The 24,430-nt window shown below is 50.7% G+C and overlaps 1 protein-coding gene across 1 annotated transcript; it reads right to left on the bottom strand.

The window, feature by feature from the left end:
• Nucleotides 1-1,499: 1,499 nt before the first annotated feature.
• LOC104319006 (LIM homeobox transcription factor 1-alpha-like) lies at nucleotides 1,500-23,118 on the bottom strand. The gene is made up of 7 exons (XM_009920566.2): nucleotides 22,938-23,118; nucleotides 4,900-5,132; nucleotides 4,273-4,430; nucleotides 4,106-4,183; nucleotides 3,284-3,416; nucleotides 2,727-2,885; nucleotides 1,500-2,293 (listed from the first exon to the last, which is right to left on the bottom strand). Exons 1-7 carry the CDS (start codon nucleotides 23,108-23,110, stop codon nucleotides 2,139-2,141), a joined length of 1,089 nt encoding a protein of 362 aa, XP_009918868.2. The 5' UTR covers nucleotides 23,111-23,118; the 3' UTR covers nucleotides 1,500-2,138.
• Between the last annotated feature and the right edge of the window lie 1,312 nt (nucleotides 23,119-24,430).

The following is a 24,430-nucleotide window of genomic DNA, read 5'->3' as shown; positions in this document are numbered from 1 at the left end:
GGCTGACTGTGCTGAGGCAAGCTCCAGATTTCCACTTACAGTTTGCTTTTTTTTTTTTTATTTTCAAATGTACATGCAAAAAAAACATTGGCACATCACAGCACTAGATCACAAGAAAGAAAGGGGTGGGTTTCAGTGGGTGAAGGTGGCTCTGGTATTTGGGAGAAACATCAATTGGCACATAGTTCACTGTAACATTCTCTTAAAACTTCATCTAAACTGAGACTGTCCCTAGTGCAAGAGCCTCTAAAAGTAATATACAGCTTTAGGAGTTTTTTCGTGTTCGTTTCTTAGGGGTGGGTGACCACACAACAAAGGTGGAAGTCTCCCAGCTGCAGCAGCTTGGTCTAGAACTTGTCTGTCTGGGCAAACATACGTCATAAATAGCTGTTTCTGCAAAAGGCTCCCCCTTCCCTCATAAAAAGAAATGTCAAAGTGTCTGTAAACTATGTACACAACTGCCTTCTGGGGAGAGGCATTGTCTGATACTGAGAGCAAAGGCAAGTCCCGCTACAGAACCTGGCACTGTAAACACAACGGGAAGTGACTGCACATCAGCACGTGTCACGTTCACACAGCTTTATTAAAGGTGAAGCAACGGTGGAGTGATCTTTGTAAGGGTTGTGGTTCCGCTACACGTCATTCTTTCTGTCAGTTCTCTGTAAGTAGTTGAGAAGGTGAAAAATTCCTGATAAAAAGCAGAATGTGTCAGGAGTGCATCTCCTTTCATCCCCAAATCCAGGATTTTTTAGTTCCTGGGAATCTTCCTCCATAACTGCAGGCAACAAAAATTAGCCATTTCTTTGGGTTTTTTTTCTTTTTCTTTTCTTTCTCCCCCCCCCCCCCCCCCCCCATTTGAGAGGCTACACACCTTTAAAATCAGACTGACAAGCCTGTGGAGGCTTAGAGGTAAAACACCACATGCAGAAACATCAGTCAGCCAGGTTCTTGGGTTGCACTGCTAGACTCACAACTCTGGAGATGCAAGATTTAAAAATAAGTCATTATTTCCTTTTGGAGTTGTCTGCCAGTTGTTCAGTTCAAATAGACAAGGGAAGGTTAGTTCTGGAGGACCGTATTCCTTCAGCTGGCATGCTGTAAGCAGGCTCATGGGAAAACCTGACCTTTCCAGGAATACCGGCTATCCTTCACGTATATAAAGAACAAAATCCCAGACTTGGGTCCTAGGCAGGAGAATAAAGAATTTCCCTTTGGTAATAATTCAGACTTCCATTCTCTGCTCTCTCTTTCTTGCCCTTTTTTGTGGGTACACACATTGGTGCCCACCTGCTTCTCCTAACTCGCCTGCCTCATGGCATGATGATGGACGGAGAAAATGGATTATTCCCTTCTATCCACAGCGGAGACATGCTTTTCTTTTGGCCGAGTCCTGATGTCACCCCTGGGTTGCCCTCGAAGTGAAAACCAAACGTAGCCTCTGGAAGTTAAGTGACTTGGCAGGGGAACATGCCAGAGGATTAATATTCCGTTCTTTCTTGTAGCAGATAGAGAGCATAGTCGTTTCAATCAGGGGCCAAACTGCTGTGTGTTTCTGAAATGTCAAACGTTAAAAAACTGGGCCAACTGATCGACAACCACACAGAAAATCTCTGAAGCAGCAGTGGCATCCCTTAGAGATGCCTCAGGACCTTGGCTTTTACTGTGGAAAATTAATCTTGTCCCATGAAGTCTGCATCCAGATTGGGAAATGAGGCAAAACAGCACAGCGAGCAGCTCAGCTGCAACCAAGACTTAAATAAACTGAGTTCTTGTGGGAAGGGCATCTCCTACTTCTAGGGACAGCTCTGGTTAGCTCGGCCAGTCTTTGTTTGCAGGACATAATGCTCAAAAGCTTAAACACTGGACAAACTGCTAAAGTTACAGCTAAACAACATCATACCATCGATCTACTCGTGGCTAGAAAAAAGGAGAGAGGTGATCGAAAGTCCTTCAGGCTGTGAAAGGTCTCCATGAATTAGTGCTTATATGTGTGGCGGACCGAGTTGCCTCCTCCGTTGTGCAGTGCTCAAGGAATGTCTCTGAAGGTCTCAGTCTTGTTTCTTCTCCCTCACCCCCGTTCTGAATTTGAAGCAGCATCCATCCGAGATACTCGTGAAGAGTTGGGAGCTTTTCTATGGTCAGGACGTGAAGTAGGAGCTCTGCATGGAGTAGAGTCGGTCAATGGGGTTGCCCACGCGAGCTTGGAGGAGGTTGGCTTCGGCCGTTGACAGCAGGCAGTCTCCCAGGTGGCTGATGCTGTCACTGTCCATATCGTGAAAAACTCCCTCTGAGTCTAGAAGAGGAAGGAAAAGGGAATGGGTGTGAATGTGGCGGGAGTGTGTCTCGTGGGGAGCTGCATGCAGCACGGAGAAAGGGTGGCAGCAGGACCACGTTACACCTGGAGCAATGGTCAGCAGGGCTGGTAGGAGGTGAGCCCCCCCCCCCAGGACCAGCTTTAGGGGTAACTCTTTCCTCCCTCACCCAAATATTTCACACTGGATGGAGGGAAGACCCCCAGCCTCGCTCCCTGGTCCCTAGCAGAGCTCAGCCTGAGGCTCTGCCCTCACCAAACTTCTGAGAAAGGCTCAGCACAAAGCCCAAGCCCCGTGGAGCGCTCGCTGCCACTGGCTTCTTCAGCAGTCGCGGCGGAGTTGGCTTTTCGTGGCTTGGACTGCTACGTGCAGCTCTGATGCAGAGACGGGACAATCTCCACGCCATTCTCCTACCGTAGGGGTGCAGATGGTCTCCTGGCAGCTGGGGCGGCGTCAGCCCTTGTCTGTACAAATCCGTGCTGTAGCCGTTCTGATCCAAGGGCAGCAGCTGCTGCTGGGGGATCCTGGGGTAGGGGACCATGAGCCCATCCAGGCCGTGAACGCTCGCGCCGTCTAAAGACATAACCAGCGGGACGGGTTGAAGCAAAGGGTGCGCAGCACGTGGTGGGGCAGAGCACTGTCGCGAAAACGTTATTTACATTGCTGCAGCAGTATTTGGTGGCCTAACTCTGGACCCGCAACCACACGGTACTCGGCTCTGTGCGTACGTGCACAGGAAAAAAACCCGTTGTCTTCTCAAAAAGAGGAGATACGTGCTGTGTCACGGGTACCCACGAGTCTTGCTGAACGTCACCTAGTTATTCCAGCTTGTACATAGCAATTCAGTTACAATCTGCGTGCTTTTTGCTAATCTCTTCCTGTGTGCGTTCTCTCTCAAATACATCCAAGTCAATCCCCTCCATCCCAGCCTGCAGCCCCCAGAGCTGTCACCGTGCGCGGCGGCTCCTCACCTTCGCTATCATCGTTGCTCTGCCTGCTGTTGCGACCGGTCCCTCTCCCCGTCCCTAAGCGAGGGTTGCCCAACTGGTCTTGCTCCTGCTGTTGCTGCTGCTGTTGTTGTTGCCTGCGAGCGATCTTCTTCATCTGCAAGGAGACAGAGACCCCGGATTTGAGGTTCTGACTGAGAGGGGAGGGGGTTGCGTTTAACACAGCAGTGGACAACTGCCGCCTGCCTTTCACGGAGACCGAGCGCTGCCATGATACAACCCTGCTCGGACTCCGCTGGGTGACTCCTCTGCAGTCAATGTTCTCTGCAGTCGTCCCCGTGTGAGAAACGGGGCTGACAGAAAAGGCTGTATTATCTTTGTGGGAGATGCCATTTGCAGTTTAAAAACCAAAGGGCTTTGTTTTACTATAAAGCGAGGTTTTCAAAGCCACGTGTTTTCCGTTTTCACCCTTTAAATTCTGCAAAATTAGAAATGCTTCAACTTCTAGAAGAAAGAAGCAGGAAATCCTTCTAGTCTTTCTATAGTGAGGGGTAAAAAGCAAGTAGAAAAAGAGTAATCAAAAAAAACCCCAATGTGAAAAATGCTAAGCCCTGCAAACACCTATAATTAATCGATTTTTGTATTTCTCTTCAAGCTTTTGCTACTACCAGAAACATGTTGTAGGACTAGGTGGACCTGTGGTTTGGTCCTGCATAGCTGTTCTTCTGTTCTTCTAACTGTTTTTTCTTTTTCTAGGCTATTCTACGTTTCCTTTTAATTGAACGAGCGTGTGTGCTATCCCACCGGTATGCAGAACCCAGCTGTGGCACGGGAACCGCCACTCACCTTGGCTCTTTGGTTCTGGAACCAGACCTGTACCACCCGCACAGTCAAGCCCGTCTCAGCTGCCAGGGTCTCTCTCACCTGCCCACAAAACCCAGAGAGCTGAATCAGAACTTAAGTTGCACTTAAAGGATCCCAGCCAGCAGTAGTACTGAGTGGCCTCCTTATACCTTTCTGCAAGGCTTTGAGGAAACCTCAAACGAAGCCTTGAACGCCCGTCGCTGCTGCGTGGTAAGGATGGTGCGTGGGCGCTTGGAGCGCTTGTGGTCTTTGCTCTCCTCACTGCCTTTGCTGTGCGAGTGGCTGCCGTCTTCGTCCTCGCTTTTCACTGCAACGCAAGATCAGTAGCGGTGATTCAGCAGAGAGTGGCCTTTCCGGACCATCTCCCAGAGGAAGGATTCAGAGAAACTTGTCAGAGTTTTGCCCCTTTCAAGGTGCGATTTAGAGCAGAAGCACAGAGTGAAGCCAGGAAAGCTCACGGACTGAGCTGTGGCTCAGGGGAACACTGTCAATTCAGAGACGGTGCTGATGGGCCAGCCTGGCCCCGTATCGTCCATTCCGTAATGTCTCAGATCTGCCCACCCAAACCTCTCCAGATCAGCCGAGTAGATCTCGACAGCCTGGTACACCCTTGGCTGCCTATCACCAAGGGGAAAAGATGCTGCAACCTCCTCCTACCTACACCTCCTCCCTCTGGAGCTTTCCCCACAGTTAATTAGGGACTAAGCGGTACCTGCCCTCTACGAGGTTCACCCTGCTTCCCCACCCTCAGCACGGTCCCAGCCCCAGCCCCTCACCGGACTCGGTGGGTGCCGGGCTGATAGCGCTCAGCATCTCCTTCTCCTTCTCATAGTCACTGCGGCACAGCAGCTGTCCTTCCTTGAGCACAAACTCGTCTCCCCGCTGCAGGCGCCGCTCGCACTCGCAGCAGTAGAAGCAGTGAACGTGGTAGACGTTCTCCAGCACCCGCATGATGAGCTCGGAGGGGGCGATCGCCTTCAAGCAGCTGCTGCACTTGGTCTGGAACAACCTGCAAAGAAGGTCCCAGCGGTTAGACACTTGGGCAGGGAAGATCAGCCCTGGGCTGAGGCCCAGGAAGCCAAGGGAAGAAGGGGGATGGATGTTTGGAGCTGTGCTAGCACATCCCAGCAAGAAGCGTACATCCCAGCTGGGTTTTGGGACTTTCTGACCTTCCATAGCCCCAGGGAGGAACACGAACTTGCCTGGCCCAACAGGACAGAGCTCTGTGTCTCCTCTTCCTCTCTAGGGCTGTTCACTGCCTGGCTTTGTTAGGTTGCTCCTAGCGAGAGGACTTTATGGACCCCTCCAGGACTGTCCCCAGGGCCTGGAGGAGCCTTACGAGAGGGAGTCCCACGGGGGAGGCTGTTTGTGCCCCACACCATGTCCAGAGAGAGAAATAAACAACTGCTGAGCACCCCACGTACAGAGCAGATGGTTCTGATGAAGTAATTTGGGATCTAAACAAATGTGAGCGGTGGTGGCTGCCGGCTGACAGCTTCTATTTAGCCACTTGACAAGAGAAAGTAATAAAATAGGGATTAATTAGGCTGTTGTTTAAACACACAGGATCTTCCCCACCAGCAGGGAACTCATAAACTGGGATTGAGAACAAGACTGGGTTAATCCTCCTGGCAAACTCTGTGGAGCAGGATGAAGAGGCTTACAGGGGTGGGCTCATCCCTTCCAAATACCACCATGGATTTGTGCTGTGCGGTGGCTTTCGGCTGAAGTGTCTGGGACATTCCAACTGGAATGGTGTGGGATTTCTCTCTCCTTTGTGTGAGTGTGTTTGCATGCATGTTCCTCTCTCCCTCCCTGTCTCTCTTTCTCTCCCCTCTTCCTCTTTGTCTTTCTGTAATTCACACTTGAAAAATAATAATCGAATTTTAGTTGGAAAAGCTGGGAGTGAAGAGTAGCCTTTTAACCAGAACCTCTCACTGTCTTAACAAAGGAGCAAACTGAGCGTGTTCTAGGCACAATCCCAGTCCGAATCTGGGCTGAGTCCAAATCTGTCCCTTTCTAACACCAACATCCTTCTGTTACAGCAGAAGTGAAATAGTAAAAGAATAAAAAAGAACCAACAGCAGAGCCAGTCCAAGATCACGGCGATCTGCAATCCATCAGGAACATATGACATATTACTAAACATTAAGTTATTAATGTTCCTGGACTTTAAGCCCAGCCGGAAGATAATGGTGATGTAGTCTGACCCCACGTTCATTGCAACCCAGAGAATCTTGCCCAGGAATTCCCACCTGTTTGCTGGTGCTGGATGTACAGCGAAGGCCAGCCAGTTGCAGTCTGGAGGCTCCAGGTGAAGGAGGATCTGTCTGTATCCATTCGGAAGAGGTTCCAGAGGCTAACTAGCTCCTCATTCCTTTCTTCCAATTTGAATCTTACTTTATTCCATGCTCAGCAACTAAACTTTGTCATGTCTTTATCTTCTTGAGAACCAGTTAGGAGTAGTTACGCCAATTCAGGTAATCAAACTATTCTTTCCAGGTTTCTGTCCCTTATAATTTAAACAACTCGTTTAAAAGTGAGTACCGACTTTTTTTTGCACCTTGGCTGGGAGAATTACTGTCCCCAAAGAAAGATCTGCCTGGCTTCGCTATATGCTGTCGTGTAGCTGAATCTAGTGACACAAATATAATTTGACTTGGAGACAAGCTAGTCCCAAGCTCCCATCTGGTCTTGCCGTTTCTTTCAGAGACCGGTTTTCTCCTGTAACACACCCCGGCCAAGCTGGTTCCACCCCCGAGCCCCAAATCCAGGGGCAGACACATTAGAACATAGACCTGACAAACAGAAGCTTTACTTCAATATCCTGACCTGACTCCCATTATGGAACAGGATAGTTTAGGAAAACCCTGATGGAAAACTCCCTATCTTGTTTCACACTTGTGTTTTCTTCATTATTTTTATCCATATAGATACTGGAGCATTCCCTGGGTCCTTTTATATTTCTAACCTCAGTGATATCACTGGTTGCTTGAGGAAAACATCCAGAATATTGCTTAGCCAAGGCAGGTAGAGGAAAGCTTTGAGCGTGATGTGCTTCTAACTGCGGGCAGGCTGATAGCGAGAGGGATGGAGCAGAAAAAGGAAACGTGGAAACAGATGTCAGAGCTGGGAAAGGAGACCTATTCACCTGCAAGGCACCGAGCCGATTCCTCCCGCTGCTGTTGGGACGAGGCAGTTAGCAAGCCTTATTTAAAGATGCTGTCATGTGCCAGATTTCCATGAAAAGGGCTTTTTTGCAGCTATCAGGTGAGGGAAGCGCTGTTGCTGCAGTGTAACTCAATAATGCTTTTGGCATCGCAAGGCCCGCACCCTCCCATCTCCCAGCTAAGCCCCGAAAACAAATCCGCTCTGCTTTGTACTAATTGAAGAAAACATTCAGCAAGCAGCTCATAAACACGGTGTCAGCTCGCATTACACAAAATTAAAATTCTCAGCCCCTCCAACACCAAGAATTCCTAAAGAGGCTGGTTTTAATATTGCCTGAATCCGTTTAAGTCAAGGTAATATTGTTTGGGTTGCCATAGGAACAAAATACATCTCCGTTGCTGGCAGTGGGTTACAAGGAGGCTTGGGAGCCTGAGCTGCGGACGCGGCTACACCATGTCTAGAAGTGGCTGCCTGCAGAAACTACGCTGAGGGACGGTCCGAAAAATAAGCGGGTTCCCAGGTTCATAATGAAAAGTGCATTTAGAAACTGCAGTGACACGAGCGAGATCTCTGCGTGCTCCCAGAGAAGAGAAGAGCCTTGGTGGCAGCATCAGGACCATTTCTAAGTGCCTGTAACTCATGACAACTATATCCCACATTTTTTTGGAAAGACCCTTATGCTGCCTAAGCCTCCTAGTCCACGTGCCTCCACTTGTATTTTGACCAAGTCTCCCCATGTCCTTACCCAGCGCCCTTGTCTCCCCAGAATCCCAGCTGAGTTTGATTTCTGGTTAAGATTTCCCTACGGGAGGTGTGTTAAGGCTATCAGCTTTTATTCCTGGGAATGTTCAGAAACCATCCAGCAAGCAGAGGCAGGTGCATTCACACAGGTACATATCCCACGTCCTTCTTACCAGCTTGCCTCAAATTAATTGCCTTTGCAAATGATGGAATTTGATTTGCCTGCCAGGGGAGGGCTCACCTTGATGGAGAAAGTGTCAGTAGCAGGAGGGCAGATGGGCTTATAAGTGGGAACGTCTTTGGGAATTGCAAAGAAGGCAGCTCTGGAGCAAGCAGAACGGTTACTCACAAGTCAGCATGGTGAGAGAGGCTTGGGGCTACAGGGACCGTTTTTGGCAGCCAGTTCTTCATGCTGACGGACACTCAAGGCAAGAGAAGCGGCGTTGTGGGCAGAAGAACTGATAGAGGGCAAGTGCATCTGTACCATTTGCCAACTCGGAGACAGCACGCGTCACCCGAGCGAGGATGAAGATACGCAGTATCTTAAGAGAGCTTTGATGCTGGGCTGGAGGCCAAATTCTCCGGCTGCCCACACTCTTCCTGCTGGGAGGTATTTGAGGCCAGCTCTGGGGCCGCACCGCTGGCACATCTGCAGAAAAGGCTGAGCTATAGAAAGAAGCATGGGCAGCAGTGCCCCAACGCTATTTCTCTATTTCTCTTTTATGCCTGGACACTAGGGTAATGCCCAACATCTTGATGCTTGCTGAAATCTTGGTCCCTGTAGCAAGGAGTTATATCCTCGGTGAAAAACAATTCCTTTATTTGATACCCTCACCCTACTTACAGCTCGACTGTCTCTTTTTTGCCATTAACAATTTGCTTTTCTTTTAATAACAAAGCAGTCGGGGAGGGCCCAGCATGTGATTAATTTCCGCCCAAGAAGTTCAGTAACGTTTCAAAGTGTGGAACAGCAGGAAGAGGCATCACAGCAAAGCGACCATGTGCATCTGCCCGGCTTTTGCACACAGCTGAGGAGCTCTGAGATCTTTCTACATCTTTTCAGGCATTTTGTGGACTTCATTTATCAGACTTTAGTACTGGTAAAACACCCCAACGCCTAACTCCCTGTTAATCCTTGCAGAGCACCCCTTGTCGCTGCCAATGGCTCTGGAGGAGAAGCGTCAGCCCAGCTCCCGGCTCTTCGGATGGGGATGAGCTGAGCAGCAAGTTATTTGAGAACCTCTCTGACCCATCATGGCACAGAGAAGATGCTGACCCAGGCCTGGGAAGGGTAATTTGGGGGGCATATGATTGTCTCGATGGGATTAAAAGGTGTTAATGAAGCAAGGAATAAGCTGCGAGGCCTGTGCTTCATGGAACGAGCTTATTTAGTTAGGGTTTAGTCAAAATGAAGCAGTCCAGGCTTAAGCAAGGTCTGTTTACTTAACATTGAGCTGCAAAATCCATTGTAGCCGTCTGAAATATTGAAGTGGAACTTGCAAAGCCTCCTTCCAGATTTCGGGCTGGGGGCTAAGGGCGTGATGGGGAAGGGGACGCACAAGGGAAACGAGGAGGCAGCGCCAGCACAATATGCTCTTTCATTCCCTACTGCAACAGCCATTTCCCCCAATTCAGCGATACAGAGTGGCACCAGGGGATTAAGGGGAAAAAAATTTCCTTCTGCTTAGTTTCTGACTTCTTCCAGCACCGTTTGGGTCAGAGAGAGAAGGAGTAATTCGGGGGCAACAGTTACCTTTGCTCTCCGTTCCCTGCAAAGCCCTTTGCGGCTTATGTGAATAGATTTACCCCCAGAAAGGAACTTTGTAATTGTGTAATTATGTTATTGTGCCTCTTGTCAGAAATGGCCAAGACTCAAACATACTCAAACCTCCTCTAATGTGAGCATGTACACCAGAAAAGAAGTCTTCCGAAATGAAAGCTTACCAAAGCCAAACTGCATGCAAAGTTCACCCCCGAGGAGCGGAAAAAACAAATTTAAAATAACAGGTGTTAGTCATCTCACTTAAATGTTTCATTAAAAGGCAGAAGGATGGGGTAGGAGTCGAAGAGCCACCGTGGCACTATTGCTGTTGCATCTTCATAGTCGCACAGAGGGAAAGACCCGACCTTCTCTATCCATCGCTGGAAATACAAGGATGAGGGCAGCGCCATGGTCATGTAGAACAGATGGATTTTTGGGACAGAGCATGCAGCAAAGAGATCTCCCCAGAGTTTTGCATCTAGCACCAGGAGCAGCATTTAATGTAATTGCGCTCGGTTATAAAAAGTAACCAAAAAACCTGCATCTCGTAAGTGTGGTCCTGCTTGGCTGGACCCTGTAAATGCCCTTGGCATCCACCCAGAAGGTAAGAGGTGTTACAAGCTCTGCTCCCCAGCTTGATTCTGATCATGTCAGCGATGAAAACTGATGCTGAAAAAAACCACCAAACAAAACCCAACCACTACCTCTGCCGAAAACCTAAACCACAAGCAAAACAGAAAAGCAAAACAACACCAAAGAGGTTCCCAGAGCCAGAGAGATTCATAAATATTAAAGTGACACGAGTGAAATGCTACTGAAAGATTTAATACAGTACTGCTGCTCTGTCCCTCAAGGGGTTAAACCCCCCACTGCGAGGATATTACTGCCAGCACGGTGGCACTGAGCCATCACCATATAATCTGATGAACTCTTTTATTAAATTTCACAGGCCTGTCTTCTTTATTAAAATCTCCCAGAATTCATAGGGTGCCTGTCATATCACTGCTGAATGCTAACAAAAAATGTGGGTTGTGTTTTTTTTTTTTTGCCCCCCCTCTTGCCTCCTTTTTCCTGACTATTGCCAAGGAGGGATTGTGTCTCTGTCAGGTGAAGGAGAGGTGGGAGGGACGGTGCTACTGGCTAAAGCACAGTGGGAAAAGGGGGCCATTTGCTTTTGCAAGCATGTCCCCCCCTTTCCCAAAACCGTTCCCCTCTGCACCCCGCAGCCGTTCCCTGCAGGCAGAGCTCAGCGGCTGGGAAAAACGGGTCCCAAAAATTGGTTTTACCTGTCTCTGTACCGCAGGTGCTTTCTTTTCTGGAGGGGCAGCTCACAGCGTGCAGCCCTTCCCAAACCTGGGCAGGGGACTTCTGCGGTGATGGAACGAGCATGGCAGGACCACGCTTGTCAGGTATCGTGACTCTCGACGGGAGCCAGCATTAACCGCTGCTTCCGAGGAGGAAAACGAGCAGACTCCTTCCAAACACATCCAGAACAGAGGGATGACAGCAGTACGTGTACCTTGAGCGGTTCCCTCCTGCCCTTCACTTCTTGCTGCTAACACCCCATTTAACATCCGAGCTGCCTCGCGCTCACAGCCCTGCAAGAGCTCACCTACGCCGAAAATACTCTCTGTCGCTGGGGCAGTGTGGCGGAGGGGAATTCAGCTTCTGCAATCACCCTCACCTCTGCAAAGCAGAGGCAAAAATGTGCCTGCTCCGCTTTAATCCCGCATTAGGCTGTCTCTGAGCTGTAGGAAGGTGGGATTCAGCTGTTGAATCTCTACAGACCTGCCCTGGACTGGAACTAGTTTGGTTTTACGCTCTTTAGAGTATACTCTAAATGCTTTTTTGAATATTTCCAACAGGAGACTGTGGGAATCCTACCCTGAGCTGAGCGGGGACGGGCCCAGCAGACTGCGGGACGCACAGAGCTGCAGTGAGCAGGTGCAGCATTTATTTCTCTGGATCCCATGCAAAGTTCCAGCTGTAATGCAGAAGCACTTGTGGGGTCCTGCACTTGGTGCTTTTGAAAGGATACTCTGCAAACTGTCAGGAACAACAGAGCAAAGCCTCTTGCTAGGGATAGAGGAAGTGGGTCCTGCCCCAAGCCAGCCACCTCTGCCCGCCTGCCTAGAGAATGGCATTGCCCTTGTCTTTTTGAAATGATTTTCTCTTCCAAGTGCAGATAGCTGGTGGAGTGCCTTGGCAAGCTGCCCCACTTTCGGACTCAAGCTGGCTCTTACTCCACGCCGAGCTCTTAGGAAGCTCCAATCCCTGGTTCAAAAAAATGGGAACTGCATCTCTATGGGGATTCCTCCTCTCTGGGAAGAAATAAAGTTTCTGGTCCCTGTATCACCGCGACAGCACCTTCCCGCTGTCCCCTGAGAAGGGAACCCTCAGCTCCTTTCTCTCTCCTCTTGCTTTCCCCGCTCTCCACTCAACAAGGCACAACCCAAAAACTCGCTCCAGGTCCGCGGGTTTAAAGTTGGGAGTTATCAATTCATATTGATTTTGTCCTGCCTTATTGCATGGCTCCGGGAAGCCTCCGCATCTCCATTAGTATGCCTGGCAGGAGAAGGGTTCCTTCGCTTAGTAGCTAGGGGTGATATTACCGATCCAGATAGTATCCAAACTCAATATCCTGTTTCTCCTTTTCTCATTTCCTGTTTGCAGGTCTGAATGCTGGCGTTGTCACAGCGAGAGGGGGGAAGGCAGGGAAAAAGAGAGACAGCAGGACAGTGTGTGCACGGGAGAGGGAGGGCTGGCGGTGGGGGTATTAATGGGGGAAGTGAGGGGGAGGGAGGTAGAAGGGCTGCAGACACTTTTATTACAGATTTAATAATGACAAAAGAACATCATTAAACATTCATTAGAATTATTTAATTAAATTTTACTTTGGGGGGGGAAGAGATTAGATATGATGTAAAAAGCAATATTGATTGAGAAAAGAACAAGCTTGGGAGATGTGATTTAAATTAAACTCTGCGCTCTCTCCCTCTTCTCTCTGTTTTAATTGAGGAAGGGGGCGTGCGGTGGCACGGGGGACGATTTGGTAGCACGCAGCGGTAATGGGGTACCGTGGCTGGGCAGGGCTGCTGCCTGCACCAGGAGTGACACTTTGCTCCATCCCATCCTAACGTGGCGACTAGAGCCAACTTTCCTGGCAAAATGCCTCCGGTACCATCCGAAGGGTTGCACAGGTCCGCGCCCTGGGGCTGAATTGGGCAGGTGACAAGCTGGAGAAAGGCACTTGGCAATTAGAAACTGTAGTCCCTGTCTGTGCCCTGCTAGACTTTTTGGATAGCTCTGGGCACATCCTTTCTGTGCCGTGGTTCCCATTGTGGCTCACGAATAACAGAGCATCCTCACTGCAAGGGTTGAGAATAAGTCCTTTAAAGTCCTTTCAAGCAGGAATCATTTTAGAAAGAATTAAAATGCTCCCACAAAACAGCTGTGGCCCAAGAGGTGGCCAGGACACTATTTCAGCAAAAAACTAAGCCTGCATTAAGGATCGAGAAGAGAAAAGGTACCCTTCTGCTAACACCAACCTTAGGGAAAAAAACTGAATGTAAAGTTGCTTTCATGAGTGATCTACTACGGAGAGCACGCCAAGCTAGCGCAGTCAGCTTCTGAATCCCTCTGTGTGGATGCTCTTAAGGCAGATACCGGTTAAACATAACCCAGATTTTAAAAATCTAAAGAGAGTTTTTAAGCGGTGAAAACTGTTAAGCTGTTGCTTAATAGGAGCCCACCTGTTTAACTCAAGAAACTGGCTGACTTAACAGTGAGGGAGATCTCCATGTACAGACCAGCCTGACGTGGGATGGAGGTGGTAGGAATAAAGAGAAGGGAAGTTAAAAGTTGTGAGAAGAATGAAATGAAGATCCAAAAAAAGCAAGCCGAAGCCTCAAGGACCAGGTCACAAACTGCAGCGTAGACTCTCCTAGTCCACAAAGCCACTAGAAAGTTGTACGTGAGCGGACTGTGATCCAAAGGTAGCGTGGTAGCTTTACTGCACTTCCAAGACGAACTGGGATTATTGGTTTAAACCCAAGTCTAGATTAATGAGGTAGCTTCCATTTTGGCAATAGCCTAGCAAAGGCTGCATGGTCACGCCGAAGCTCATGAACCGGTTGCAGTGCTGCGTGGCTGCTCATTTCTCTGCTTAAACTGTGGCCCTAAATTTACCGTAGCACTGAAAGTGAATTACACTGCTTTTGGGGATTAATGTAACCAGTTTAAAAGCATATTGTTAATTAAACTTGTGCATCTTTTTTTATACAGGCCAAGCTTCTTTCTAGTTTCACCTTTCTCCTGGCACCAGCAAAACCACATCCAGGAATCAGGAAAGGGATTTGGGATGCTGCTTCTCTGTGCAAGGCTGACCGGCTCTGATATTACAGCGGCTATATCAGCAAGACCCCAATAATGGAAAAAAACTGCGCGAGCAGTCAAAGATGTGTGAAGCTGCCACCAAGATACTTAGGATAAACTGTAATTAACCATATTTAAGCTTAATTGCATTAAGGGGGAGAGGGAAATGAAAGCTGGAAGCAGATTATGGATCTGGCTTATAATTCAATTTGTGCAACAGCTAGGAAAGAAGGGGCCACATTCTCCAGCAGCGTGTTAGCAACACAGGAGGCATGGAACTACTGGGACTCTAGAGACGATTGGTGAGCAGAAACAGCAGAGGGAAAGAGAAGGAGGATTGGGAAGCAGAAGGTAGGAAAATACCTTGGGAGAAACAAGAGAGAAAGAGCAACTTAACCCCTCCCAGATGACTGGGAGGACAGATCGGAGGATCTCATTTTCAGGGTGGTGTGTGACACCAAGACTCATTCAACATTGCCAGCTGTCACCCTTGTTTCTTTAGCGTCTGGTTTCACACAGGCTTCTGAAAGAAGGAAATAGAGGATAAAGAAACTGGGTGATAGATTGTAAGTGCTGCACTTGCAGTGTTAGCCAAGTTCAGAAATAAAAGAAACGTGATAACACAGGGACAGTAGCACCTCTATGTTTCATAAATATTTCACTTTCCCTTAAATCCTTGCGATCACTCACACCAGCCATGGGCTCTGCATGTTAGTGCAAAGACCGAGTGCCTGTAAATACCTTCTGGCGGATCCTCTCTAAACCACCACTGTCTATAAGAGAGAAGAACAGGGTCTGCGCTCCCCTTGCCACACTCCAGGAATCTCCTAGTCCGGGAGAAAACTGGTTTCTTAAAGCATGAACAGTTCAGGGCTCCCCTTTACTTGTCAGGATGCTTGTGCTGCATGGGAACAGCTCCTGCCCGCCTGCCTGCCTGCCTGCCTCTTCCCAGCCTCGCAGCCCCTGGCACTGCTGGAAACTGGCTCTCAGGAGTTTATTTCTGGCACCTTTGCCTTCGCGGCTGCCCTCTTGTGGTCCCTGGTCCTGGACTGAGAGAGATGCTGCGTCCAGAAGCAGGAGCATGGTACAGTCTCCAACCCTTCGGCGCCTTCCAAACCGTAAGTTTCTGTCCCAGAACCCTTCCCGGTGTTCTGCTTTAGGAGGTGGCACTGGGAAAGTGGACGGAGCGGCGCGTCGGCTTTCCTGTTGCAGTGCTCAGTGCGTGCAGGTAACATCCAGACCCCGCTGCTGCAAAGGGCAAGCGGTCCTCCGGGCACCGAGAGGGACGCAGAGGTGCCGGGATGAGAATAGCATCAGCACCCAGAGCTCTAACCCTGCTCCTTGCCTGCCAGCCCAGCCTTGCCGTGATCACCACTCACTCGCCCAGACACCAGTTCTTTCAGGGCGGGAACCCCCAAGCCCAACTGGAGTTGTGCTGCGTCTAAACTGAATTAATCCTGGGGAAATACTGCCAGCCATGCTGTTGGAACAGAGCCTGGTGCTGTCTCCAGCGCAAACCCTCGCCCTTCCAGCCACCGCTGACCTGAGCGAAAATTCCCTCCTCCTTCCCCAGCCCAGCAACCCATGGCCAACCCTAGAGCTGGCTTGGGGAGCTCTGCGAGTGATTCTGCGAGGCTGTGGGCACGGGGAAGTAGAGCTGTAGCACGTCTATCAGCGCCACGTTAATAAGCTCAGCCCTGAAGAGCAGGCTGTCGAACCCTCTGCTGCTCTGAGACTGCTTGCCCGCCGGACCATGTCCACCTCCCCAGCCCCAGGTACCAGCATCCTCGGCATCCGCTTCATGCCCGTAAAGTCACCTGCAGCCTGAAAGGGATGAGAGACGTCTTTCACTGGAAGCGCCGAGGATCCAAAACATTTACAACCGCTCGATTGTTAAGGTACATCTGTGTCCTCTGCTTGGGGGGAGACGATACCTTGAATTATGGTTGTTTACTTTGATATCTAAGTCTTTGGGGGTTCATATTTTCCTTTTCCTCATCAGAAGAGAAAGCAAATTATTTTTACAGGCAGGCACAGCTGATATTAGACTATGGTCACAGGGCTCCAGGAGCTGGGTGCTTAAGAAAACTCTGCCCAGTAATAGCGTGAAAGTTGGTGACATGGGGTCCAGGAGAGGCTCAAAGCCATGGGACGCAAAACATGGAAGGAAAAAACCAGCCCAAAAGAGAAAGAGTATCTATCAAAGTAAATTACATTTAATTAAACTAGGAAAATAATGTGCCGCCCACAAAAAAAAGTTCTTCCTCCCCCATGTATTCCCCCCGTTAGAAAAACAATCCAACAGCGATGGGGAACAGACAGCACGTGGTGGCTGGTTTCTTAATCACGCTCAAGGCGCATCTGCATATTTCTTTCATTTTGCAGCGATTATAGAGTTAGTGTTTAATTTCCTGGGCCCTGTGAACAAACCAATGCAAGGGAACAGTGAGAACTGGGGTAGGAATAGCTTTGTGTAATTAACGTCATTAATCATCAGACGGGCTTTGCTCTCAGTGGGAGACAGGGCTCAACCACCCACCCAACGAGGAAGGAGGAAATATTTGGGATGGGGAAAAAGGCACGAGCTTTTGTGATTGGGTTGTTCACCGAAGCTTTGGGGGACCTGTCCTGCTCCCCGGCAGCGGTCACGCCGTGTCCAGCAGAGATATAAAGCCGCAAACCCACCAGGGCTGTCCTAAAAACAGGACATCGGGGTCTTTCCCAGGTTCAAGCTGCCCAATTTCTGCACTACTGAGGTCCCACTGGTCCTCACCCATGGAGCAGGGATGGCTGCAGTGACCTCCCCAGCTTGGAGGAGCAAAGGATCTCAGGATAACAGCTGTGGATGCTCCTCGGAGGACCAGCAATGGGTGCTATCAAAGGGCGTCCGGACTCGGTCCCATCACCCAGCCCAGAGGAGCTGGAAGGAGTTGCAATTCCTTCCCACCTCCTTCGTCCCCTGGTCTCCCATTGTGCTACTCATGGTGGGACCCGCAGGGTCTGTTAGCCGGGCACGCGGGCTCCATTCATCACTGCCTTGTCAAGGGTGCTCATTATCTCATTTATTTGCTCACTTTTCAGAGCACCGTCACTTTTCATTACCTCTCGCCAGCCTGACGGAGAGGGAGGGCCAGGAGAAGACTTGGGGGGGGGGGGGGCGGACCCCGTTGCTCAGCAGAGGGACAAGCTGCCCATGGCCGAGCGGGGCAGCAGGATGGGTCCCTGCCCGCTGCCTTCAGAGCAAGAGGATTGGGATGCCCAGCACAGTCAGGAGCGGCCGCGCTTGGTAAAGCAAGGCTGGGCGGGCTTTAAGAGTCGTAGCTCTCATCAGCTCTTGCAAACCATCATGTTTTGGTGCTGTTTTGTCCTCGAGTCCCTGTTTTTTGGGTTATAAATACATCTAAAGCACCGTTTTTTGATGTCCTCATGCCTAGGAAGCGCTCTGATAATTTCTGAGCTGACTATGAATGTCCCAAGTGCAGCAAGGGGGGAGGAGAAGCTTTTGTACTTAAAAGCCAAAAAAACACCCCACCACAAGAAAAAACAATGAACCAAATCCTTCCGGTTCCAACACCAATTTCATCATTTTTAAGGCCTGACTCCTGCTCCTGGAATGCAATAGGGTTTGCACACAGTGCCTGGGCTCACTCTTGTCCAACTCTTGTCCCGGCTTCTCCTACCCAGGAGATCTTTCCTCGCAGGGGAGCCCTCCCACATGGTTTTTAAACATTAACCAGCTTGCTCAGAACAGTTGCCAAGGTGCTCGGTCTGGGTCAGGCCCCGATATTCCGGCAGGGAGGGTCACTGCCTCGCTCCCTGCCTCTTCCCCAGGGAGGAGCAGGGCTGCTGGCTACTCCTTGGCTGCACCACGCTGCTTCTCTGGACGCACAACAGACTTTCGGAACCCTCTACCCTTCCTCCTCATCCCAGCCGTCGTCTGAGCCCGCATCTTTAACCTGCTTATTCCACCCGATGAAAAAAGTCAGCTCCTATTTCCCATTTCTCAGGCAACTCCATTTGTATCCCAGCACTCGCCTCTCTCCTGGGCTTTTCCTAATCTGCACAGCCCAGAAAATTGGCCAAAGTGGTTAAAGGTCCCAAAAGGACGATGCTGGATGTCACTCCAGGGTACCAAAATACCAATTTGGCAGCCATGCACCCAACACCCTGGGCTTGGAGCCCAAGTTTCCGATCTCTGCTCTCTGAACATCCCTGCTCGACACGCAGGGGTAGCTGAAGTTATCTGTGGTGGGTTTCAAAAGGCAAATGAGCTGCTCTCGGTTCAGAAGGATCTCCCTAAACCTCGGCCACCCTTTCGTGGGCTTTCAAAACCGTGATGGCTAGGAATATTATCTTGACTTTAAGTGCAGCGCTAGGTTCTGCACGTCTCACCCAGCAAGGATGAGAATAGCTCCGAGAGGACCCCAAAATGGATGCAGGCAGAGCCGATGGCTGGGATGTGCTGGTCAAGCCCTCCTCAACCCTCTCGCTTCTACAGCCAGATGGAGAAACCATGGTGATTCAGGCAAAGACCGGGGACCGTGAGGGCACTCGGAGGACTCGGTCTGTGCTCAGCTGTGCCGGTCACGTGCCGGCAGCCGCTCGGCAATGGAGAAGCTGCAAGTCAGGTTCGAGCCGAGTTCACCCCGTATCTCTACAGAGGACGAGCAAATCATCTCCACATGGGCAAAAGGAGAGTGTGGAGGAGAGGGGGAAGGCTGCCAGCGCAAGGCTGCGGTTCAGATCCCTCTTGACAGCTCCCCGGCAGCCCCCACATCGCCTGTCATTCCACAAAACAAACTTCAAAGTAAACAAGGCGCCCAGGACCCAGCCGTTGCAGCCACTCTATCATCGTTCAGGAGTATTTTTCCTTCCTCCCCCCGCTTCTTCTGAGCCATTGCATTTACACGAGCTGCCCGGAGCTGGATTTACAGGGCAGGTGCCTGAGCAAAGCACAGGAGAGCTGGCTGGGCCCCAGGCAAAAGGGGAAGAGGAGAGTTTCACAAAAGCCTTCAGATTGTGGTTTTATATGATAGGGACTGCAGAACAACATCCATCTTCAGGCTTAACATTTCATCTCTAGATCAACAGTCCGTTCCTTCCCCCACGTTCAGCTGCAGCTGCTGGCTTATCTCTCCATTAAAGCATTTTCCTCTTATTGCGCAGTTTCACATGAGAAGGAATAAATGCCAGATGGGTCTCCCCTCCAGGTCACCACGCTGCAAGCCCTGGTCTACGCCGCAGCCCAGGGCGACACTGGATTGTGCAGTCTGGGATTCATCGCTGGCCAAAACCACGAACTTTGGAAAGTCAAGGCCAAGAATGAATACTCTGGGGGACAAGATTTCCAAACAGGAGGACTGAGAGTTTGCCTCCCTGGAAATTCCCATGCTGGAAGCACAAAGGTGCTGTGCGGAGATGCCTTCAAAAGTGCCTGAAGCACCAACTTTTGAAAGCTTTTAAGGAGCTGCAGGCCCTAAGGGGTGTTTTTGAAGCTGGCCGAGATACTTTGGATCATCACAGAAGTGGGATGGAGCAGACTGTGCCAGGGGTCTGCAGCCCTGCAGCTGCAGCTGCCTGCAGCACGGCGCTAGGAAAAACAGCATGGCCATGCTACCCTGCCCAAAATTCAATAGCAAAAAAGCAATGTTGGAGGCTGAGGTCTTTCCAGGTGGAAATGCCGTCATTGGCCTCGGGGTCAGGCACCTGACTGCCTGGAGGAGGAGATGGTGCTCCTTACAGACTGGTTTTGCAAACGCGTTTTTATCTGGTTACTCTTAACCACAGTGCTCAAACCCACTCCAGCACCTGGCTCCTGTCTACCTGCACAGCAGCCGAAGCCAAGACCTTACGGCCGTCCACCTCCTTTGCTTCAAAGCGTCCTGGGACCCTCACCCTTTGCCGGGATGGTGTGGGTGCCGCCTTGCTCATGCAGCCTGTCCTCCCCTTCCACGTCAAGCTGTGGCTGCACCTGCCCAGCTCCTTGTCCCTGCCTCTCCCAGCCTCCATGGGGAAGTGGGCAAGCCCTGGTATTTTTATTACCATTCCCATCGCTGCCAAGCGCTTGCGTCAGTGGCCGGGAGGAGGCTGCGCTCTCCTTTATGAAGCACAGGGAAGATAAGATTGGACCGTTAAGTCTTTAGAGGATGCTGCCAAACTTCAGGGAATTGATGGAGCATCTTCCCGGCATCCTTGGATGTATGCGTGTCACCAGCTCTTCCCAGCGGCACCAGCCTCGGGAAGTCACAGCCAGACACAGGCTTTCCGGGCAGCAGCACTGTTTCCCCCCTAATATTTCAGTGGAATTCTTGGCACGGGAGGGATGAACTGGGAGGGAGCGTGTGGAAGCAGTTTGTGTTGTGCCCACAGGAGATGCTTATTCGGCAGAAGAGGAGAACTGAGGAAGCATCACCGTTGGCACGAGCCACCGACTGAGCCCAGACCGTCTTCTCGGTGCCTGGTGCCATGGCATTAATGGCATTGCCAGCAGCTGCGGTGACCAGCAGCGATGGCAGGGAGCTGCTGAGCTCCGAGGAGCTCCCTATCCCGGGGAGGGAGAAGCTCACGGCGTTTTCCGATGTATCTGAAGTTTGCTGGAGTGTCACTGTGGTTATTTAGCTCTCTTGCCAGAGGCAAAAGGAAAAGCAGCAGCCTTTGAGCCATCCCCTGCCTTCGAGCCATCCCCTGCCCTGCTGCAAGGTGGATGGAGCCAGCAACCAGCGTGGAAGCAGCTCCATTTTTTTACAGCCATGATCAAAGCGCTCCGTGCCGAGAGATAACCTCTAGCAGGATCGACCCTGCCCCGGCTCTATGGAGCGATGCCACTTGCTTGGTGCATCCAGACAGGAGGCCACGGTGCTGGTTCATCATTCGCAGTCCTGCTCAGAGGGGCAGATCCTGCACTCCCTTTGGGCTCTTCCAGCTTATCGCTTGTTCCTGAGATGCTGAAGGAAAGGGGGTGGCCAGCAGACGGGCTCTCACCGGTCCGGCTCAGAGCTGTCAGGGTCAGGGATCAGCCTTAGGGGATACGAGTGGCTTCTTGTGCCACATCACCCCCCTAAAAAATGCCACGTGGGGCTCACTGTGTCTCCCAGGGGAAGGCAGAATTGGGAACACAAGGCTGTAATTAAAGGGCAGCCCCTTTCCCTGTCCTCCCAGACTCATTTCCAGTGACTGTTCTGCTTCAAAACACTTCCAGACTGCAAAAAATGGGGACGCACAGGCTCCCTGGGCTTCCCGATGCCCCTTGGAAAAGGACATCACCAGCGTTTGAAGGAAAGCAAAGGGTGAAGGCTCCAGTTTTCAATCGGAGAGGTTCGGAGTGAAGGGGAAAGGATTTGCCTGTGGCCACAGAGCCAGGCAGGGGCAGAGAGAGGAGATTTTTTCCATCCCATGTTCACCTCCCAATGCTAACAGAAGCACCTGAGCTGCTTTGTTAATAAAAGTGCATTTATGACCACTAAAGGCAAAAAAACCCTTCACTGCTTTAGTGCTGGGGCAAGGTGCGACCACGCCACCAGCTCGGGCGCTGCCGAAATTCAGGGAGGTATCTCCAGTGCTGTGGGAGATGCTGCTCTTTGAGTTTTGCAGACAAGGCTGAGTTTGGGATAAACCTAAAAACCTGATTTTTCCCAGGATTTCACACACACCAATGGCTATATTTTATCAAATCACGCAGCCCAGAGCGATACAGAGGGCAGCTGCTCCCCAGCTGTCCTACAGCCCCTCCAGGTACCTGCCACGCTTTCATTTTAGGGATGTCTCCTTCCATATCGCACCACCGCAAGCCAGCTTTCCACTTACAATATGCCTTCAGCCCCTCCAGCTCCGTTGGCCGCTTCCCTCTGTTCAGCTCTGTCTGGATTCACTAACACTCAAAACACCTCATCTGATACCCAATTAAACTTAAACAACAAGCAGAGGAGCGCGACAGCCCCGTCTTCTCCTGGAAGCCCTAGCAAGGTGTTCAAAAGCAAATGAAGTGGAACTAGATGATGGTTGTAGGTCCCTTCCAGCTGAAATATTCTATTCTATTCTGTTCTGTTCTGTTCTGTTCCTGTTCCATTCTATTCCCATTCCATTCCATTCTAAATATTTGGTGGTGTTGACCCTCCTGAAGGCACAGGATTGCCACCCTGAGCAGAGCAGAGCCCAGCACCCTGGCCGTGGCAAAGACAGGCTCAGCCACGCGGCATAACCACAGCCATGGGCTCCCTTGCGCCAAAGAGCACTTGCTAGCAGCTCCCAGCATCATGGTTAGGGGACAGCGTGCCCGCTCCTGTCCTTGTCTGATCTGTTCTTCATCCCATGAGTAGGAACTTCGCTGCAAAGCAAAGCTCCTCAGGTTAAATCTGCTGGCCTGCACATCCCAGAAGGACAAGGCATGGAGCTGGGGGTTGTCATCATCTCCTGGGCAATTCTCATTTCTTGAAAAAGCATCCCAACAGCCAACAGGTCATCCTTTCTGCCTCTTCAACCAACAGCTCATCCCTTCTTCCTCTTCATCCCTGCCATGTTGCCACATTAAATCAAAGCTAAACACTCCTGTCCCTCTATTCGGACAGCATCTCTTTGCAGGACACCTCCGTGGTCCTTATCATCTCACCTAGTCCTCGCCAGCCCACATGACACCGACACCACGGTGCCGTTTCCCAACCCACCCTTCCAGAAGCCCACCTCCTGATTGAAACCACCCTGCCTCCAACGCAATCAAAACAGAGCCGAGAGGGAAGGAAAAATCAGAGAAAATAACCGGAGGGCACTTACTTCTCATAGTCGTGCTTGCAGTAGAGCTGCCGGTTGCGACAGTAGCAGGTCCCAGAGAGCGGCTGCAGGCAGACGGCACATTTCACGCAGCCTTCGTGCCAGGAACGCTCGTTGACTCGCAAGAGGAACCGGTCGGAGATGGGGGTGTCGCAGCCGGCGCACACCTCCCGCATTTTGGAGTCTGAACCTGGGTAGCAGGGAAAAGATGGCGTGAGAAGTTTTCCCTTGCTGGGGGGGGGGATCATGTCCTGCAGTAATAGTGTCTGCTTTTTTGGGGGGGAGGGATGCTTAGCCTTGCATAACTCCTTACAATTATCTACCACTGTTTTTTGCTTTTTGTTCTTTAAAGCCACATGGTGTTACTGTAGGAGAGGGAGAAAGGAAGCTCGGCATGGAGTTTTCTGTGACAACCTTGAAAATAAATATCAAAGTTGGGTCTGTGAAAGCAGCAGGTTCTGGGTTTCGCTGCAGGTGGTAAATTCCTGGTGAACCCCAAGCCTGCAGCTCTGGCACTGTATAAATCACAGAGGACGTGGAGAACACACATTTAGGAACCAGAGAGCAAATGTATGTGTGTCTTGACAGGAGGCTGTGGGTGCCGAGCTTGTTGGAAACCTTGGTCCAGGTCAGAGACAGACCTGCGTCTGAATTTCGTCCAGTTTCACGCCAGATTTGGTGCTATGAGCTGCTTAAAAAGTCTCCAGAGCTTTTCTTTTTTTTTCCTCCTGAGTGTTATCAACATGTAAATCTATGGCCGCTCTTCAAACGCTTTGTCATGATAACTTCAAGGTAAAGGAGTCAGTAATAAATACATTATCTGGTGCACTGGGTCTGGGTTGCAGGCTGAGCCAGGCAGCGGCACCCTCTCCAATGTCCACAACCTCCACCCCACCAAGCTCTTTGGGTTTTACGAGCACTTATCTCTGTCCTCTCCAGCTTCTCAATGCTTTTATCTTCCTGTAAGCCTGTAGGTCCTGGGGTAACACATGCCCAAGCCCCGTCGAAGGCTCGGAGAGATGATAGCATCCCATGGATGAAGCTTACGGCTCTTTTAAAAGGCAGCGAGCTGCCGAGGGCAACCAAGGTCTTCTGCTGCACCTTGGAGGAACGGGGGTTTGAGGGGAAACACTAAGTCCAGCCCTATTTTGGGCACCATCCCAGGGCAAGGAGTCCAAGCCAACAAGTAGCCATGGCAAATGGCAGGAGACACATTTCGGTAGAGACCCGTGTGCCTCTGCGCAAGGCTGGGAGACGCAGAGGAGCCCTGACACAGCAGCATCTCCAGCAAAAGGGGATTTTTCTGCTTCTCCAGGAACATGCAGAGACTTTCCCAGCCCTGCAGATCTTATTTCGCAGGCTCTGGGAAGCAGCCCTTACACCTGACCACAGTCCTCCGCTGATCATCCTGGCCAGGACCCTGAATCAGCCCGTCAGCAACTTGATTTCTGGCTCCTTGGACCCAGCAGGCTCCAATTGGTGGTAGGGAGATGGAG

Source organism: Haliaeetus albicilla, chromosome 11 (assembly GCF_947461875.1).
Source record: "Haliaeetus albicilla chromosome 11, bHalAlb1.1, whole genome shotgun sequence".
Lineage (NCBI taxonomy): Eukaryota > Metazoa > Chordata > Aves > Accipitriformes > Accipitridae > Haliaeetus > Haliaeetus albicilla.
The sequence above is the reverse complement of the archived record's forward strand: the minus strand, read 5'-3'. Positions and strand labels throughout refer to the sequence as shown.